We start from the raw sequence: 22,103 nt of genomic DNA, 5'->3' as shown, positions 1-22,103 counted from the left end.
AAATATCCCATACGAACGTCATGACAGATGCTAATTTTGAGTTACAGTGTAAAAGAATAAAGATGATAGATAACAATTAACACATTAAAATGTCTAAACTTCCACGAGTTTCATCCTTTAAATCTACCAAGTTCCATCAAGTTTGTATAAAAAAAAGCACAAATGATACCTACCAGCTTTTAAGTTAATTCTTATTAATTACATATAGCTAAATATTTTAGGTTTTAATAGTTTCCCGTGGTGTTTTATTATGATTTACATAACATTTATATAGTAAAAGGTATCATGCACGCTGCTAGTTTTATATATTTTTATGATTTTCTATGTGTTCTCGCACGTGCTGTCTCGAATAGATCCCACCTTTATCCAGTTTTTTTTTAAGTGCAACCCATTTATTTTACCATGTTTACAAGTTTAATGTTATTTCACGCTAAAATCACACCACCAGTTCAAATGTACTTTCGAGTTTCACGCGCGAGTTATAGATGATAGTATTGCATTGGAATATTTTACTAGTGTTCTTTGGTAGATGGCATGTTGACGTAAACAAACAATATCAATCTACATTCATAAGTCCTTGTAGTGTTTTGGGGTCATATGTTGAGTATTGTAGTTTTGGATCTGATGGTGTAACTTGTCTCCTTTCTTTAGTTGGGAAGACAGGATACACTTCAATCTAAATTTCAAGGGAATGATCAATAATTACAATATCAGATTTTCATGTCTCTCAAAATTGTGAAAATGTATGACGCGTTATCGTGAATTTTTGACAAAAAGGCTTAGGAATTCCATATCAATGTATGAATATATGGTTGGATGATTTAAATGATTATTAGAAATGATAAATATCAGATTTATTTACTATCATGGTTGACATATATCAATGTGATTTGAAGTTGTTAATCTTACTATTATTATCAATCTACAAATAATATAAACATGAGGCCATTTTATATATCATGAAGCATGGAAGTAAGAACTTATCCAACGGTTTATGTATCAATTCAGTAGAAATAAAATCCACCCATAACCTTATTTTCCCTTTATAACAAATTACTATAGGTTCCCTACAGTGATTTTGAAAGGTAAAGCAGACGAGCATGGCACTTTCCTTTCACAAAACATTGGATTTAAAGTTCCAAATCCGATCAAACTTTGCTGCGTATTTAAACATCTTGTGGGGTGTTACATATTCCTACTACGGAGAAACTGAGATTCAGGAACCAACTTCTATATTCAAATAGTTTGACCACAAAAATGCCAGTGGTCGAGTTATTATAATTAATTAAACAGTAATATCTGATATGGATACAACAAAAGTGTTGATTGTTTGATTCTTTTTAATCAAAAGCTTATTTTAATTGACCCGTAGACATTTATCAGATTACACAAGGGTTTTCATATCAATTTTTATGAAATGCTCAATATCAGACTAGTAATCCAAATAATTTGTAGATCTTGTACTGCCTTTTTTTATTGGTTTTTGTTCGACGCCGTCCTTCAATGTCACATGATTGCATTTAGCAAACGTTTGAGAGAAGAAAAAAAAAAGAAACTTCCCAGACATCACTGCATACTTATTTGGATTAATATCAAAATGTTCTCTTCCTTATTGACACATCAAAACAAATTGACCATATTGAACACGAACAATGAACACCTTATGTAAGTTTAGCTGAATTAAATCAGTCTACTTTATCATAGTAAATGTGTATATAATAAAGCACATGTATCTGTTGTTTGACACTACTGTAATAATTTAAAAAGACAATTAATTATAATTAAAATACGTGCCTGGATAAAAAAAGGTCTTTAATTGCTTGTCATGTTTTGGAATTTTAGTAAGATTTTCGAAATATTCTGGTTTTATCAATTTGAATGCCTTAACAATTTTTGCCCATGAACCCCCTTTTTTTTTATTAATCTTTCACATGTATAATTATAAGTCATTTGTAAAAGTTTTATAAAATTTTATTAATTTTCTAGTAATTTTTGATAACTCTAAGTAGTCAATGATAGAGCTATGAAAACTCAAAAGAGAATATTATTTTATTCCTCAATTAATCCCCTATCAATATATACTAGTTTTATGGAAAGTTATTTATTTTGATACTGGGCAGCGAACTTTTTTAAGTTATCTCAACTCCTATTTAACTGTAGGATATTTGTTCGATTACATTTTACACATGTACCGACAGAGGACTACAATAAATGATTGATTTTGTTGGTTTTTGTTGTTGTTAAGTTGCCGTCTCATCGCCGTAAACCAACTTACTTGCCTTATTCGAATTTAAATCTTTGATTCTTAAAATATTACAATTTTTTTGTAGAAATGGACCCCTGATTTCTGTAATATGGACTCTGACAACGATGGATTAAGTAACGGAGTAGAGCTTGGTGATCCGGACTGTATCTGGACCCCTGGACAACAACCAAAGAGAACAGAAAATATTTCACATCCAGGTTAGAAAACTTATCATTATAATCAAACCAAGGTTAGAAAACTTATCATTATAATCACACCAAGGTTTGAAAACTTATCATTATAATCACACCAAGGTTAGAAAACTTATCATTGTAATCACACCAAGGTTAGAAAACTTATCATTAAAATCACACCAAGGTTAGAAAACTTATCATTGTAATCACACCAAGGTTAGAAAACATATTATTGTAATCACACAAAGGTTAGAAAACTTATCATTGTAATCACACCAAGGTTAGAAAACTTATCATTACATGTAATCACACCAAGGTTAGAAAACTTATCATTGTAATCACACCAAGGTTAGAAAACTTATTATTATAATCACACCATCGTTAGACAACTTATCATTGTAATCACACAAAGGTTAAAAAACTTATCATTATAATCACACCAAGGTTAGAAAACTCATCATTGTAATCACACCAAGGTTAGAAAACTTATCATTGTAATCACATCAAGGTTAGAAAACTTATCATTATAATCACACCAAGGTTAGAAAACTTATCATTATAATCACACCAAGGTTTGAAAACTTATCATTATAATCACACCAAGGTTAGAAAACTTATCATTGTAATCACACCAAGGTTAGAAAACTTATCATTATAATCACACCAAGGTTAGAAAACTTATCATTGTAATCACACCAAGGTTAGAAAACATATTATTGTAATCACACAAAGGTTAGAAAACTTATCATTGTAATCACACCAAGGTTAGAAAACTTATCATTGTAATCACACCAAGGTTAGAAACTTATCATTGTAATCACACCAAGGTTAGAAAACTTAACATTGTAATCACATCAAGGTTAGAAAACTTATCATTATAATCACACCAAGATTAGAAAACTTATCATTGTAATCCCACCAAGGTTAGAAAACTTATCATTGTAATCACACCAAGGTTAGAAAACTTATCATTATAATCACACCAAGGTTAGAAAACTTATTATTATAATCACACCAAGGTTAGAAAACTTATTATTATAATCACACCATCGTTAGACAACTTATCATTGTAATCACACAAAGGTTAAAAAACTTATCATTATAATCACACCAAGGTTAGAAAACTCATCATTGTAATCACACCAAGGTTAGAAAACTTATCATTATAATCACACCAAGGTTAGAAAACTTATCATTGTAATCACACCAAGGTTAGAAAACTTATCATTATAATCACACCAAGGTTAGAAAACTTATCATTGTAATCACACCAAGGTTAGAAAACATATTATTGTAATCACACAAAGGTTAGAAAACTTATCATTGTAATCACACCAAGGTTAGAAAACTTATCATTGTAATCACACCAAGGTTAGAAAACTTATCATTGTAATCACACCAAGGTTAGAAAACTTAACATTGTAATCACATCAAGGTTAGAAAACTTATCATTATAATCACACCAAGATTAGAAAACTTATCATTGTAATCCCACCAAGGTTAGAAAACTTATCATTGTAATCACACCAAGGTTAGAAAACTTATCATTATAATCACACCAAGGTTAGAAAACTTATTATTATAATCACACCAAGGTTAGAAAACTTATTATTATAATCAAACCATCGTTAGACAACTTATCATTGTAATCACACAAAGGTTAAAAAACTTATCATTATAATCACACCAAGGTTAGAAAACTCATCATTGTAATCACACCAAGGTTAGAAAACTTATCATTATAATCACACCAAGGTTAGAAAACTTATTATTACAATCACACCAAGGTTAGAAAACTAATCATTATAATCACACCATCGTTAGACAACTTATCATTGTAATCACACCAAGGTTAGAAAACTTATCATTGTAATCACACCAAGGTTAGAAAACTTATCATTATAATCACACCAAGGTTAGAAAACTTATTATTATAATCACACCAAGGTTAGAAAACTTATCATTATATTCACACCATCGTTAGACAATTTGTCATTGTAATCGCAAAGTGGAGAGGGATTTATATAAGTTGCAAAACTTGTTTCCCAATCCACTATAAATAAATATGTTTAAACTAAACTAATTGTAATCACACCAAGGTTACTAAAGTCGATACCTGGACATAACACGCATTTAGATGTATTTCTCAGTTACATGGGACAAGTTGTCTAAAAGTTTCGACATCAGCGGATCTCGAGACTGACAGCCCTGAGGTTGCAAGTTCGAACCCTAATCAATTCAAGGTTGTGTTCAACTCCAATATTGAATGATAAGAAATGCCAGTTTTCAGGGTTGAATTTAATTTCTATCATTTTAAGATGCTGCTAGCCATTATAAAACATAACTGAATAGTTTATGAGAGTTTCACGTGGATTCTTAAATGGCATATCAACATATAAGTCAAACTACAAAAAATATTGATTGAATAATTTGAATGAAATAAACAAAATTACATCAATATCAAAACCTCTGTTGTATATATGTAGGTATAATGAAATCACAGTCTATTCTCAGAATACGTCAGTGATATATATCAAAGAAATTCAAATATTTTTACTCAAGATAACTTTTGCATAAAGCTTTGAAAATATATTGACTTTTTTTTTTAATGAAAAAGCTTTCAAGTACGAGTTGACTACATTTATATGTCTGTTTTATAAGAAATGTTGTCAACAAATAAACTTTGTTATTGTTTGTTAAATATTTTTTTTCAATTTTTATACAATTTTAGGGAAAAAAACATATATATATATTATATGATTCTCGAGTCAACATCTCATTCTAATGCAACAACGTTTGTAACGTTCATTTTGATTGGATAACGTCACTTTCTTACATGGCATCAATTGACAATTGATGCTATGGGACCTACGCGCAAGCGCAGACGGCATATGACAGATTTTAAATACATGTTTTAACGTTGTTTTCTGTCAATTTCATTAGAATGGAGATAACAATATTGTATTTTAAGCTCCGACGGCATCAATTGGGGATTTGATGGTCGCAAATACCTGTTTACTGTCTCCGCTAACGCGTCGCCAGTAAACTTAATTTGCGACCATCAAATCACCAATTGATGCCGTCGGAGCTTAAAATACAATACAGTTATCTCCTAATTTACAATTGACAATTGTTTGTTATTTTAAATTAATTCTGCAACAGAAAAATTGCATGAGTCTTCGATATGTTTGTATGTTGTCCCTAAGCTAGTCTGTCCGTACTTCCATGTATTAAAATGATATTAAATAAAAGTAATAGACTTATTAAAGTATGCTTTGAGGTTTTAGATTTCGAATCCTAGTTTTGTTGTTAGCTTAGCGATTTTGTCGGAAATCTTTGAAATATAGAATTGTTTGAAAATCATTGTTTTTATCAATTTTACATGTAATATCTTAATCAGTTAAAGATGTGTTTTGTATCAAAACATGTTAACGATAAGTTCGAGTTTTGAAGACGTGGTATGAGTGCCAAATGAGATAACTCTCCAACCAAATCATTACTTATAAAAGAAAACCACAATTGGTCAAAGTACGACCGTTAGGACGAAGCCTTGGTTCACACTGGACAGCAAGCTATAAAGGGTCCCCAAAATGTCGAGTGTACAACTATTCAAACAAGAAAACCAACGATTATATATATTACAATGTTGACTGCTGTAACCCAATTTTTGACTTACATATCTATTATGCCTGATTATTTTGTTCACTCATTGTTGTCAATATTATGAAGGACTTCTATGTGACTGACATAGAAGTGAGAGGTTTAGACAGCCATACAAGCAGGTTTTCTATACCATGAAATGTCTGTACCAAATCACGAATATGACAATTGTTTCACATTCGTTAAATGTGTTTGAGCTTTTGTTATAATTGCACGTTTTGAATTCCCCTTGGAATTAGGTATCTTTGTAATCTTATTTCTTTTCAAATAATGTATAGAATTTAAGAAAATTTGGAAAACATAAAATAATTAGAAATTTTATCGACGTGTCAATATGATGTATGCAATATGAAAACATCATCAAAAGCAACAAGTACTTGTGTCAACTTGCATCTACTATCAAATACTGTCAACATCAAACAATCATATGTTGAAGGATTGTTGGAGTCGTCATATGGGTGGAAAATCAATTTAGTGCCATCTCCAGTAGATGAATTTGTGAGATTATAAAAAAAGCATAAAACTCCCAATAGTCACCGTCATATGAACGTTACCTATATAAATCAGAAACATTCTTTAATATGAAGGTCTCATAAAATATATGTAAGAAATATAAAAAGTACTTTTGATTTAAACATTATCTCTATGATTATACTATTACAGGCATATGTGAACCATTGACATCAGCTACGTGTCAACAACAGAACAAATGGCTACAGTGTAATGGCAACAAAGACAAATGTGAATCATTAAATGAGAAAGGTACTAACTACGCAAATACCATAATTATAAAAAAAGACGCAAAAATTAAAAGATAGAATAAGGAAGAAAAAAATCATTGAGATGGTCGTAAAGTTTTGATCTCAATCGAATCTAACAGAATAATTTTGCTCTATTTGACAAAACCTTTTGGAATTTTGCGTTCTCAATGTTCAACTTCGTACTTTATTTGGCAATTTAATCTTTTTAATTCTAGGGTCACTGATGAGTATTTTGTAGAAGGAACGAGCGTCTAACGTTCAAGATTTTTCCTGGTTTCTTCTATCAATTTGTAAAAGTAAACGGGAAATGTGCAAAGAGACGATAACCCGATCAAATAACAGAAAACAGTTCAATGCCATCGACACAGCAAGAAACTTCCGCCCCAGGGGTTGTGCTTCAGTTGCCTTTTTAACAAAAATGAAACGTCACCTTAACTAAGAAACATAACAATGAACCAAGATTACATAAACATTAACCTTAAAAGTGCGTTTACACGGTACGATTTTCCATCCGATTTTCCATCCAATTTTATACCGACGCTCAGGTAAATCGTTTAGCGTTCTGTTTACACGATACGTTTTTCCATCCGATTTTGAACAGTTCGAACAAGTGCGTTTTGCTTGATAATTGAACAAATATCATGTCGAGTATCATAAAAATAAAACGGAATAAGTTATTCTGGATAAAACATTTTTCTTCGTTTATTTATTAATTTCTAAAGGCATATAAAATGCTATTCTTCCGACATTATGACGTTTTGATTCGTGGAAGACCATCAATTGCATGTTTTTGGCAATATTTATGGAAGCTTGAAACAGTTACGAAGAACCGTTCTGTATTTTTATGCCCACCTACGATAGTAGAGGGCATTATGTTTTCTGGTCTGTGCGTCCGTTCGTCCGTTCGTCGTACCGTCCGTTCGTCCGTCTGTCCCGCTTCAGGTTAAAGTTTTTGGTCAAGGTAGTTTTTGATGAAGTTGAAGTCCAATCGACTTCAAACTTAGTACACATGTTCCCTATGATATGATCATTTTAATTTAATGCCAAATTAGAGTTTTTACCCCAATTTCACGGTCCACTGAACATGGAAAATGATAGTACGAGTGGGGCATTCGTGTACTGAGGACACATTCCTGTTAGACTTATACCAAGAAAAAATATATATAACCCCAAATCCCAAACAATAAACATACAACTTGAATATTTTATCTTGTAAGTATACGTATATATAGGGAAGGAAAAAAAATGCGAAAGCAAATTTACAGATCTAACATTGTTGGGTTATATCTGTAAATTTGCTTTCTCAAATTTTTTGTTCTTCCCTCGCCGGGATTCGAACCAATGCTATATATGTTTACTTTCCATATCGGATGTAATTACGTGGCGCATTCTTTTCTGATCAGTTTTTTTATACGCCCGTCAAAATGTATACAAATGTCCGGCGTAAACAATGTCATGACAACGACTCATTCAAATTTCATGAAACCGATACTTCTTTGTAACTAAAACAGGGTTGTGTTTTTTCACATGTCACGCCGTATCTCAGAAAAGATTTATGATTATTGCTGTTAGGTAATGATTCAAAATTTTATTTTGAGTTATTGAGTATTTTGTAAAAAAAAAACGGGGAAGGGGGGTTTTGATATGTTCCGCCGTATCTCAAAAACGATTTATGATTATTGCTTAAACTGTACACACTTCTTAGTTATACCTAAAGACCTGTATCTTTTTTTGGGACAAGACAAGACAATTTATTACAACTTAGGCACACGTATGGTGCTAGAATAGGATAACAATTATACATTAACAATTACATATATACTTATACATTTACAAGCAAGACACACAATAAATTAATAATTGATATCATACAGCCCGTAACAGATCTAGAGAAGTGATCGAACTATTAGTACCTAAACGTTAAAAAGATTGACAATGCTGACAAACTTTCATGTGTCGATAATCAAGTTTAATACCGATAATATTGAAAATAATTCTTATAATATGAAACAAAATATATATGTCCATGCACTTTTTCTATTGGGCGAAAAGTAGTAATTTCTTCAAAGTCAGAACAGAATAAAAAGATTTATGGAAGGACATCTTGATAGTATTATTTCCTTTACAATTTTACCCAAAACTAAAAGAAATATAATACTGGTAAACAATTAAAAAGGTGTTTGATAGGAATGAAGACCTTTATTTTTTCGGACTACAATGTGTACCGTATGTGTGATGGATTTGAATTCAATCAATAACTTTGAAATGTTTTCTCCTATGTATACACAAAAGGAAGGGCTGGTATTTGTACTTCTGTTAGAATATGTCTTCGGCCGTTTCACATGTCAAACTTTTTTCTAGTACAGTTTCAACGGGAAAATTTTGTTGAGAATTTTTTTTAATATCATGACAAAATAACGAGCAAAACCATTTCTTGCAAAGGCACACACAGAGAATATTTTTTTTTTAGTAAAAATCAATAAAAAAAAAATTCTTCAAAATATACCATGGCCAGGACCAGACAGTTTTTAGCAGTGTACAAATGAAAATCGTCCAGAAACTGCGCTTGCTGTCATTTTGAGGGATCATGCAACATTTCACCCTTTACCCATAAACAACATAGGTTCTCCGAATTACTAAAAAAAGGTTCTAAAAGATAATTTCAAATCAGAGTAAACATATTAACTTCCTTATATACAGTCGAATTTGTCTAAAGGTAACACAAAGCTGGTTCTTAAAACGTTTGTATCAGGGAAAACATTTTTCTTTGACTTTTGAAACATGTAGGGGAAACGGATTTCCTAACCATTCACATATTATATTCCGTATTTCTGATTTTTTGTTCGATAACGTAAATTATACGACTTTTTTATGACTACGTGAACTTGTGCCATTTATTTTTGCTGGTCTTTAGGAAGACAATTTGCAATTGTGCAGTGAACGAAGGAACTTATACATAACCTTATAATTCTGTTTGGAAACAGAAATAAATTCCCAATATATAAATATACATGTATGAATATACATGTAATATATGTCGTGTACATGATTGAATTTTGTAGCTATAACTACCGCACAGAAAAAGTATCATAGATTTCGAGGCTTTCATATTCAAGGTTTTGAATTCTACCCTTGTTGAAAACCTGTGGAGACCTATACAGTTCCTTAAAACATCAATTATTTTTTGGTAAAGTGAGTGCCGTCTCCCTGAACATGCTAACACTTAAGTAATATCTTTTCATTTTCATATTTTTCACCTGTTTGTCTCTGATGTCTTGATTGTTGGAACGATTAGAGGTATCTAACAATATTTACGAAAACTTTCTGAGAATTATGAATATTTCGTCTCTGTCAGATATGGATCATTACCAATGACAAAATGAAATGCCGTACATCACATCTTATAGAGGTTTAAATTTCAAATATTCGTCAATAACTTCAAATATAGAGCAATTTTGTCTTCAAAATTTCAAATGTTAAAGGGTACATTTGTATTTTTTACTTCGATTCGTAGGAAATTTATTTCATTTGTTTCTGTGACAAAGTACAAGCATGTTGGTATTGGAACAATGTATGATTGACATATAATCCCGGGGACATAATACACAGATAGGTATGAAAAAGAAAAGATATGGGGTATTTTGTATCAGACGAAAGAAAAACTATGACAGTGTTGAATCCCGATGAAGAAAATTAAATGATGTCACTTCTGAAATAAGTTTGTTGATAACGTAACTTATTCTGACGGTAAAGAAACGCGAATTCGATCACTTCTCTGTTACGGGCTGTACAATAAAACTGAAATATATTTAGTTGATATGTTTGCAAAATTCTTAATTGCAACGTGGTTAGAAATTATTGTAACATGCTATGAATTATGAAAATATTTTTTCAATATGTCTTAGAAACATACACACTTTTGTTATCAATGGCACGTTACAGTGTGATAATAGACCAATAAATTTCAATTGGAAAGGATTTTTTATGCAATATGTAGGTATGTACCTTTCTCTTAAAGACATACTTTGTTTGTTGGAACATACAAAAAAAATATGATATTCGTCACCAAGGGTATTTGAATCGCAGTGGCAGCATATACGATTTTCTCTTGGTGTATTTTTCCACCGACCAACTTCGATAGGGATTTTGATATTTGAACATCTAAATTTACTATAGATGTATCTATCTGCCACTTTAAGATTGAGTAAATATGACTCTAAACAAAACATTGTTTTGTATGAAGCATAAAACACACCTCTAGATCATGAACTTGTCATATCAGCAGATAGACCCTGTCCGAATTGGTCAACCAATCTCTGTTTTATTTCTTTTTTAATATCCGAACTTTTGATATCACCCTGCGCATTCCAGACAAAAGAAAATCCTGTATTATCTAAAATTTATTTCAAGAAAGATAACCATTTAAATGAGTATTGGCCTGAGTTATGTAATTTATGGTCAGTCACTTATTGTCTTTGCACTACACATGACGTCATAACGTTGAATATCTGCAATGACGTCATTCCGTTCAAGATTTCATTAACGCAAACAGCAATATGAACAGCAAGAAGAAAAGAGCAATCAGATGTTTTTCTAAATTTATTTTTCTTTGAGTAATTTTTCTTTCGTGTGTTGCTTTTATAGTATCAGAATAGCAGGAAATCGTACAGATTTGTCGTTTCTCCGTTCACACGATGCGATTTTGAACCGATTTGTCGGATGAAAATAGGGTACCAACCGATTTGGAAACGACTTTTTGATCAACAAAACGACATCCGATTTTAGTGTTTACACGGTGCGATTTTTGACGAAACGACATCACAGGTAAAAAGTCGGATGGAAATCGGATGGAAAATCGTACCGTGTAAACGCACATTAACAAAGGCCAGATGTTACTGACTTGAGAGAGACGCAAACAAGGCTACGGGATTCAACATGTTTTATGATAACTCTAAAATGCAGTAAAATTCAGTATTCCGATTTTAGAATAGTATGAGAAGAAATTAAACAAATGACAATAATTAGCATAAATTAGCAAAGGACTACTAGTCTGTCTAGCTGTTACTGAAATGTCAGCGTCCAGCCCGAGACCTCATTTTTTTCAAATATGTCATTAAGTTTGAGGATCAATTGTTACTTACAAGAACAACAGCAAATCGGACAAAAAACAACGGTGAAAAACAAAATTGTCGGACAAACAGCATATTTGGTGGAGAAAAACAACGGGCTCAAGCAAGAGTGTCGGAAAAAAGCAAGAGTGTCGAACAAACAGCAAACGGACCGAAAGACGCGGACAAAAGAAAAAGTGTTGGACTTAAAGCAAAATAATAGGTCAAAAAGCAAAACGGACCGAAAGCAAGGGACAAAAAACATGTGTCAAACGAAAAGAAAAACCGATAAAAACAATGGACCAAAAAAGCAATGGACAAATCTATTAAAGGTTTCATACCTTCCTACTTTGGTTTTGCTCTATCCTCCATTCAAATGTCAATGGGACAAAACGGATTAGCATATTAGATAACAAACATCTACATTGTTCGGGAACTTTGCGGTTGTAGTGGAACTCTTTATGAATTTCTGGTCCACACATGCACTACAGTTCCTAACTTAAATGTAAATCTGAAGCTATGCAATGAGTTATCGCGGATAATTTCTATTAACTTTGAAAGGGATTAATGGAGAAGCTGGCAGACTTAGTACGTGAACGTTGATGGGTTAATTAGTTTCCGGAACTCATTTGCGCCAATTTACCTGAACACATATTGATCGTACATATTAAAGATTAATATATATTTAGTATCATTTTTGTTTTATAAATTTGTATTCGTTAAATAATTTTTACTCTTGTTGGTGAAAGGTGAGTATAAATAATAGGATTACCATAAAACTAAAGGTATGCATATAAACCTTATTATAAAAAGTGTTCACTGACGAATATAAAAGAATCAGTTTAAGTAAAGTTTTTGCGTTGATAACATGGATGTAACTATAAAGAAATTAGAATCGAATCTAGGGAAGCCAGTTGTTGTGTTAGATGGCCATAAATTTCGTCAGACTTTTTATTAAGAAAAGTGGAGAAATAAGATGGCGATGTACTACAAAAAACTGCAATGCTACAGCTTATACCGACGAGCAATGCCTAGCTGTTCTGAGTGGAAATCTTGCACATATACATGAGGCAGACCCATAAAGTAACGACGTCAAATACTACAAACATGCAAAAGAAAAGCTATAGAAAATATATCCGAAAGACCAGCTAAGATCATATGTTCGCAGCTATTCCATCATGAAGAGGAACATATAAAAATGACTTGAAGTGCATAAGACAGCCTGTACATAGTTTTATTTTTCAAAGTTAATCATTAAATGACTTAACTCAGCCAGTGAAACTGCCAGTCCCAAACCCGGATAAAGGAGGATGGAAGTAATTTGTTTTTAAATTGGTGCAATCGTATATTAAATTTTGGCGCAAATGATACCATGTAATTTTAAAACAGGTGGCGCAAACGTAGCATTAGAGAAAAAAAGTTGTGGCGCAAAAGGACGCATTTTTGGCGCAAACGGATCTCCCTTAATTACGGATTAAAATACCTCTTATACATGTTTAAAGGTCTATGACACATTCTGTAACAATGTGGATTACGAAATTTTCAAACTTCAATAATATCAAAACAATGAAGATAATTTATCATAGAGATGGGCCATTTTGTACTAGTCCAACGGGAAACTTCGTGCAAAGAATTGTTATTAATTTCATTGTTTCATTGCATTTAAGATAAAAAAGGGATTGTGTGGCAAATACAACCAAAATTTTTATAGAAAATCAAAGAATTTAATACAGATATTTTTGTTAAAACATTTTAAACATAGGTAATTCACTAGTTTTTCTATGATTTACAGGTGTTTATTGTTTAAAAAAACTCCTATAAACAACCTTTAGTTTCCAAAAAAAAAAACTCGTGCTAAGGCACTAAAGGCGAGCGCACCCTAGAATGTGTATCTGCCACAATTGCAGATGGCAGTTAGGTCCGCTGCTGTATGCCCTGAGGTAATCGGTGCCCTGAGGTAATCGGTGCCCTGAGGTAATCGGTGCCCTGAGGTAATCGTGGTAATGCGTCATTGATTAAATACGCACGAAAATATAGTTCTTATTTAGATAGATCTTAATACCAAATTTTAATGTGACCAAATACCAAAGATGTCAACAAACTTCCCAAATGTTTTTATTATTTGTATTCACCGATCATTCATTTCGTATGTACGTGTAGGGTTGGGATGGCTGGTAAAATTATAAACTTTTTTTTATAAAAGTTCAATTAATGATCTGAAGTATTCATTCATGACAGGGTTACCTGAGGTAACCCCATTTATAACAACAAATACAACCATTAAACTCAAGTCAACTGAGGTAAATTTATATATACATCATATAAAAAATACAAATCTATGAAGTCCTACATTCAAAATTAAGAAATTGTGTAATAAAAATATAAATGTATACACTATCAAAATTTGTACTTAAAATTCTTTCATAACAGGGTAACCTGCGGTTACCCAATCAATAACAGCAAATACAACCTATTTAACTCAAGTTAATTCAGATCACCTTTACATATACATCACATAAACAACATAATTTCAATGAATTCCTACATAACAAAAGAAGAAAGTTGTTTAATACAGCATAAATGCATATACTAGCAAAGTATCTACTAAGTATTTTGTTATGATAGGGTTACCTCAGGTAACCCATAAAATAGCAACAAGTATTGTCCATATTTATATTTGTTTTAACCAATAAGTTTATAAACTTGTTTGAAGGAAATAATTGCTAGCACTTCATTATTCATTATCTTTGCAGTTTAACATGTTTATAATTTACATTGCTACAGAAGGGATCATACACCTTAACTAAATATAAATAACCCTCTTATTTAATTTATTGTTGAAGGCATTCTCCGAACATCTCTTCGGATTCCAGCAACCAGTATACCATCAAAACAGACATCATACTATTGTATGTTATTTAGACTACCTAGAAATGACACATTCCATCTTGTGGGAACAAAACCGATCATTGATAATAAAGATATCACACACCATATACTTCTGTTTGGCTGTAACGAACAAGGTAAGTACCTGTTAAAATAATCCAGAACATAGGAGAAACATGTATGATTGATATGAAAAAAAAGTAATTTCAATGAGATACCAAAAAATAACAAAATAAACCAGAAGTCTCGTAAAGATTTCTAACAACATTTTAAACTCTTAACTGTCCTGAATCTGTAAAAATCAAACTATGACTAAAAAAACAAGTCAAAGATCGGTCATCAAAGTCGAAAAATACATAAATCTTTAGTTGAAATAAAGGCCATCACTTACAAAACCTCTGACCTGGCACAGGCACGTGATTTCATGACTTAAATGTTTTCTATTGAGGTATTAACTGTCCCCATTTTGATTTTGCAGAGGACACACCAATGATACTTAAAAACATGTAACTAGTAGATCTATAAGGCATGGGTTACTTAGCTGAAATCAAATCATAAAATTGATTAACATTTGTAAAACATTAAAATCAGCATGGTTCTTTGGTAAACTTAATTATCAAATTAACTTAGTTCAAATAGATACTGACGATTTCTATATTGCCGTTCTAGAGTTATGTGTCTTGTGTAGAACATGATACTTATATCGTTTCCCTTCTTATAAAAAAATGAGAATTCGGTAGTAACGATTTTTACTTTTTCTGCTGTTCAGTATATTGTCCTTTATTGATGGAAAACGACATTATGTCTTAATTTTCATTGTGATAATTTAATCAGCTTTTGACCAAATCGTTTTGAAATAGTTTGATTTTGGACTTCATGTCTGATTTTGAGAATTTGCACTGATTGCTGTCAGGAGTTATGTACCTTGATGGATCAATGCATTAACGTCATAACTAGTTTGCTCTACCCTTCTCGCCTGTTTGTTTTAATTACTGTAACTTTCAATATTTCGTAGAAGGACAAATAATACCATCGGAAGAACCATATGAATGTGGAATGTTAGCGCACAGACAATGTGTCAATATTATTGGGACCTGGACAGTTGGAAGTGATGGCGATTGTTTCCACAATTCTACTGGATTTAAAATTGGATCATCTGGATTCCAAACTGCAGCTTTACAGGTATAAAAAGAATAGCTGCTCTCAAAGATTTTTAAGTGATGTAACGACATTTTGAACACAATCTTTAACATGCTTACTTTGATTATTCGGACTTGCTTGGTGAAATAGCATATCAAATATAAAAATAAACTTTTTTACTTTTTACTTTTTACATGAACTTCAGCAATCGCTCACTAATACTAATAATACTACTTAAGCATATGATAAAATGATATTACTTGTACTGTAAATTACTTTTCGCGGATTAAGCTATGTATATCTAATGATTTTTGAAGATACAGCTCTTCGCGTATTCCAAATCCGTGGCTTTCGAATTGAAATATTTTCAGGTATCTGTGTAAAATATTAATACAGTTTTGCGAGTTAATTTTTCAGATTCATTGGAATAATCGAAATAGAATTCCAAACATGACAGATTCCTCTGGATTAGAGCTTTTTTATACTCCAAATCTTCGACAATACGAAGCTGGCATGTTTGCTGTGGGACAAGAGTACCTAAACATTCCACCGCGAGTTCCTAACATAAGCTTCCGTTCGAGCTGTTCCAGTGCCTGTACAGAAGTGATGTTTCCGAAAGGTGTTTTTATTACAAGAGCAGTTAACCATATGCATTATAAAGGTAAAATACCACCGTGAAGTAGAACACAGGTTTGTTTGTTCAGCTAGTTGTATTCAGAGATCAAATAAGCCAAGTCATTTAATTTCATATATATTTATGGTGTTCTTTCCATTTACAATCCAAACTTTTTTGAATTGGTTCAATTCATATACAAATGTAACCTCTAGAACTGATCAGAACTAGAAATTAAAGAAACAACATACACATCTTTCCACGCCTTATTTTAAGACTGATACCCCGAAATTGACATATAGGGTCATCTCAGTACCAGAATCTATGACAAACGAGACAATTGTAGTCTTGCAATTTTGAATATCCATCTTAGTAGCAATTTACCAACTTCACCTGCATGTGGGATATACATTTCCCAACTTATTCAGTATTCAAGACCATACAGCAACTACTCAGACTTTGTAAATCATCACCAGTATCTGAGCAGACAGTGGATGAATCAGGCGGTATGTCAAAAGAGGGAAGAAAGATACCAGAGAAACATATAAGTGCATAGTTCGAAAATAAACTGAACACCATGGCTAAAAAAGAAAAAGACGCATACAAATAATAGTATACAAGGCACAACATAGAAAACTAAGGACTAAACAAAACGAACCCCACCAAAATAACGTGGGATGATCTCAGGTGCTCCAGAAGGGTAAGCAGATCCTGCTCCACATGTACCACTTGTCCTGTTGCTCATGTTAATACAAATCCGGTTAATAGTCTAATTCGGTATGACATATTCGTGAAAAGGTTAAGGGAGTGTAGATACTACACAAGGAGTATATCCAATATCATCTGTGAAACGGATATTTCATAACGGTCAACCAACTCGTAATGGCGTTCGTAAAATTTACGAAGACATGATTCAAACTTCACCATTTGGAACTCTGGTTTACATGCTCCCTTGTAAGAAGTAACTCTCTATCAATAAAATTATGATAGGAAATACAAGCACGGGAATATCGTATCAATGGGGAGATATATACACCGTATAGAGGCCCTGCTAGAATACGTTCAACATAATCACCAAGTTATGAATTATTTAGTGAGATAAAAAGTAAAAACACAAAAATACTGAACTCCGAGGAAAATTCAAAAAGGAAAGTCCCAAATCAAATGGCAAAATCAAAGTTCAAACACATCAAACGAATGGATAACAACTGTCATATTCCTGACTTGGTACAGGCATTTTCTTTATAGTGGAACGTAAATTAAGTTAAATGATATTGTTAACGTCTTTGTTTGAATTCAGCCTCATAAGAATAACGGAATAAGTCCACAAAAAGAGGGGCACAATTGGTTCCCATGAGAATGTTGATAGTTTGTGGTAAAACACGGCCTCCAAACGTAATTAATATGCTGTCAATCAAGAAATCAAGCATATTGATAATATCAGTTTCAGATATTGTTTTGTGTGAATCACAGTGATTTTTATACAAAGTAGGTTAACTTCCCTAAGACAGTATACTTATATCTACGTTGACCAACCTAAAACAAAGCAATACCAGTGCTTCATTCTAAATATTAGCGTACGGTCAATGCTATTTCAACCCCATAAAAGTATTAAAGAAGCAGTCAACACTACATTGTTTTGCTAGGATCATGAAACACGATTTTTATCAAGTATTTACTTGTACACTTTATTACGGAAGCTCGTGTCATCGTGAATGTTACATTTAATTTTGAAATGAAGGTTAATTTCTGAATGACTAGTGAATGCTGTTAGCCAATCAACATTACATATTAGAATGAAACAAACCACGTCTTCTTATATCTTTGTAATGTAAATTAAATAGGAATCGGAAATTTGGAAGTACTAAAGTATTGCTGATCATGATTTTTCTGCTTAAAAGTTGATTTTTATTCTCGAACCATCAACACCACCAAAAGTAAATGAATTGGGATCATACATTTCTTTTTACATTAAAAAATTACACTAACTTAGGCTTACTGGATTTAGATAATTGTATAAATAAAATGGGTAATGTGTCAAAGCGACAACAACCCGAACATAGAGCAGACAACAGCCGATATATATGGTTTTTTTTCGTTGATATTGTTAACTTATTATGGACATGCCAATAAACCTATGAATTGCATTATAATATCAGTGTATATGCGTTTTGTAGGTATACAACAAAATATAGAGATATACAGAGGAAACAAGAAAATAAGAGACATTACTCATGAGGAGGAATATACATATGACAAACCAGTATTTTATCAGTGAGTGCATTAATTATTTTATAACTCAAAAGCTGGTAGAATGACTTGTTTGTTTCATCTGTCACGATTATGTATAAAGTATAAATCTCAAAAATACGGAACTCCGAGGAAAGTTCGAAACGGAAAATCTCAATCAAATGGCAAAATCAGATGATAAAAACATCAAATGAATGGGGCACTGTCATATTCCTGACTTGGTACTGGCATTTCATGTGTATAACATGGCGAATTGGACCTAAAGGTATCGCGTTAAACCTCTCACTTGTATGACAGGCGCATCAAATTCCATTGTATTGAAAAAGATGCGTGAACAAATGTCATAAATACGGGCACAACAAAATCATAAACCCCACCAAACACTAGGGGTGATTTCAGGTGCTGCTTCACATGTGGCATCTGTTGTGTTGCTCATGTTATTTCAAAGCCTGTAAAAAGTCTAATTCGGTAGGTCACATTCACGAAAAGAGAACGGGTTTGATAGTTACGACATAAGGAACATATCTGATATCATTTGTATAACTGATATTCCACAACGGTCAAACAACTCGTGATGGCGTCCGTCAAATCTCTTTTGTAGTAAATTTTAGTTTTAACCGGTGTACTATTATCTTTAATCAAAAACAGGGCATCATGAATATAAAACCAGCTATTTCTTGATTATTAGAGAGTGACATAGTTTACTAGTGCCTACATAAGTGCGAATCGTTCAAATTTTAAAAGAGAGGCAATAGAAATCAAACGGACATTCCAACTCATAATTCGAAATATAAACCGATAAAGCCATGGCTAAAAAGTAACAGACCAGCAGGCATCCAATTTTACACAACACACACTAGAGACTGAGCAACACAAACTCAAGTAAGCTAATCGTATATGCTCCGAACGGATGAGCAGATACAACGCTAACCTATTAAAATCTTGGATTTACAGTTCCTTTGTTCGCAGCAACCCTTTCTCAAACAAATCATCAAAGCAAATGAAAGCCCTGGAATATTGTATCGCATTGAAGATATGAACTACGTATTCAGGAACTGCTAGAATATTGTTACAAAGAAATAGAAAAATCACAATTTGGAAAGATATATTTTTGTCGTTTGTTTTTTTTAACCGACCCTTATTGTCAATTTCTAAATATAAGTCAAGAGATGAGACGGACTTCAAGACTCATTTTTTATGCCGTTGATGGTTTGCTGTTCGTTGTAAACCAAGGAACCATGTTGAAAGGCGTGCTTTAATATTTAAGTGATTTACAAATTGGGACTTGGATCGAGAGTTGTCACATTGCTATTTATACATACCACATCTTTTACTTATAACTGTATCTGTTAAATCCTTTGTCTATGTTCGATGGAATAGATGTGTTCAACATATTTAAAATATCTAATTACGTAGATAAACTCCTGATAGGTTTCAAGATTAAAAATTGTATTTACTAGACGCACGTGTTTCCTACATGTACATAATATTCATCAGTGACTCCTGAAAACACAGGTCCAAATAAAGCACACCATTGAAGAGTCTTAATTTTTGTTCCGAAATTGACCTTATCTTTTCCATCCTTATACTGTAATACATAATTCATATTTGTTTACTGGAAGTGTGCGTGCGTCTTAAATAATGTTATAATCATAAACAGTATTGCCGACAAAAATAGAAGTTTGATGAGAAGATTGACCTATACGTTCTGTTGTCTTGATATACAAACATGTTAAGTGGTAAATAAACTCATCATAGATGCCAAGATTTAAGTATAAGGGATATTTAATAACCTAAAATATAAAAAAGGATACATATAAAGTTGATGTATGTGGTCAACAATACAGCATCCAAGACAACTTCTCGTTTGAATTGTTTATATAGTCATTTCGGGGCCTTTTATATCTGCATATGCGGTATGGGCTTTGCTCATTGTTGAAGATTTTACAATGACATATAGTCGTCAATTTCTCTGTCATTTGGTCTGATGTGGATAGTTGTCTCATTGGCAATCACACCACATCTTTTTTTTTTTTAATAAATAACTAAAAGACATCTATGTTTGTCTGTTTGCGTGTGTTTAAAAGAGATTTTTTGTGAAGTTTAAATTTGAAATATACTTTTAACACACACTTAAATCACATACTTTTAACACACACTTAAATCACATACTTTTTAACACACACTTAAATCACATACTTTTAACACACACTTAAATCACATACTTTTAACACACACTTAAATCACATACTTTTAACACACACTTAAATCACATAATTTTAACACACACTTAAATCACATACTTTTAACACACACTTAAATCACATACTTTTAACACACACTTAAATCACATTTAAAATATAATACTTTCATTGTAGATTTGATCCTCCTATAAGGATTCGTCCTGGGGATGAAATTAGAACTACATGCACATATTCCTCTCTATCGTCAAACGAAACTATTTTCTTTGGCGAAGGAACTTCCGATGAAATGTGCTACGGATTTATCACATATTATCCTGCACAAAATATAGCACTGCCATACTGTACAACATGGAAAACAGTTGAAAAATGTAAAAGATATATGCCACAATTTGGCGGAATAATTGATGGATGTAGGTGGAAGGACTTCCTGTCTGGTGGTAATGAATATATTGGATTCATGATGATTGAACTAGCTATGCACTGTGATACTACGTGTTCTTCGAACTGTACTGAAAAAGTCCGAAATCTACGAGAACATGAATGCTTACGCGGTGATCTAGGAGATTTTATGATCTTTAAGTTACAGAGAAAATATCCATCCATTAGTTTAATAAAAGACTGTTTTCGAGAAAACAAAAGTGACAATGTAAAGGCATATAGTTTCTGTCTATTTTTAACTTTAGCTTTGATGTATATTCCCTAGCTAGTATTCTCATAAAATCAAATTTACAAGTTGTTTTATCAATTAGCCATAAAATACGTGCAAAGATATCGAGATAGAACTCCGTAATCATCCAATACGATGGTATATTTAAGTTAACAACTATATTAACAGAACGGCACATACAAATGAGTTTAAAAAAAAAACGAACAAAGTCAATAGGTCGTAGGTATATGTTATCTTTATTATTTGCATCACAAATTTGTTTCAGTAATAATTGATTATTGTCAGCTGCATAACATAAAAAAATAGGAAGATACAGTAACATACAAAACATTTAGCCCGTTAAGATAAGTAAAACTTTAGAAGTTAGGGTACATA

The 22,103-nt window shown here is 32.1% G+C and overlaps 1 protein-coding gene across 1 annotated transcript; it reads left to right on the top strand.

Annotated features, from left to right (window-relative positions):
* The first annotated feature begins 966 nt into the window (after positions 1-966).
* Positions 967-21,764, top strand: LOC134705892 (DBH-like monooxygenase protein 1). Its single transcript, XM_063564607.1, has 8 exons — positions 967-972; positions 2,331-2,463; positions 6,763-6,861; positions 14,812-14,991; positions 15,870-16,036; positions 16,412-16,655; positions 18,785-18,881; positions 21,236-21,764. Exons 1-8 carry the CDS (start codon positions 967-969, stop codon positions 21,762-21,764), a joined length of 1,455 nt encoding a protein of 484 aa, XP_063420677.1.
* The last annotated feature ends 339 nt before the right edge of the window (positions 21,765-22,103 follow it).

The sequence above is a fragment of the Mytilus trossulus genome, chromosome 2 (genome assembly GCF_036588685.1).
Source record: "Mytilus trossulus isolate FHL-02 chromosome 2, PNRI_Mtr1.1.1.hap1, whole genome shotgun sequence".
Taxonomy (NCBI): domain Eukaryota; kingdom Metazoa; phylum Mollusca; class Bivalvia; order Mytilida; family Mytilidae; genus Mytilus; species Mytilus trossulus.
This window is presented reverse-complemented; position numbering and strand designations above follow the sequence as displayed.

Bases quoted from the DNA above. Each gene is read 5' to 3' on its own strand.
- LOC134705892 (XM_063564607.1), top strand. The intron at 16,656-18,784 runs GTAAAATACCAC...TGCGTTTTGTAG, and splicing joins TAACCATATGCATTATAAAG to GTATACAACAAAATATAGAG. The intron at 18,882-21,235 runs GTGAGTGCATTA...CTTTCATTGTAG, and splicing joins GACAAACCAGTATTTTATCA to ATTTGATCCTCCTATAAGGA.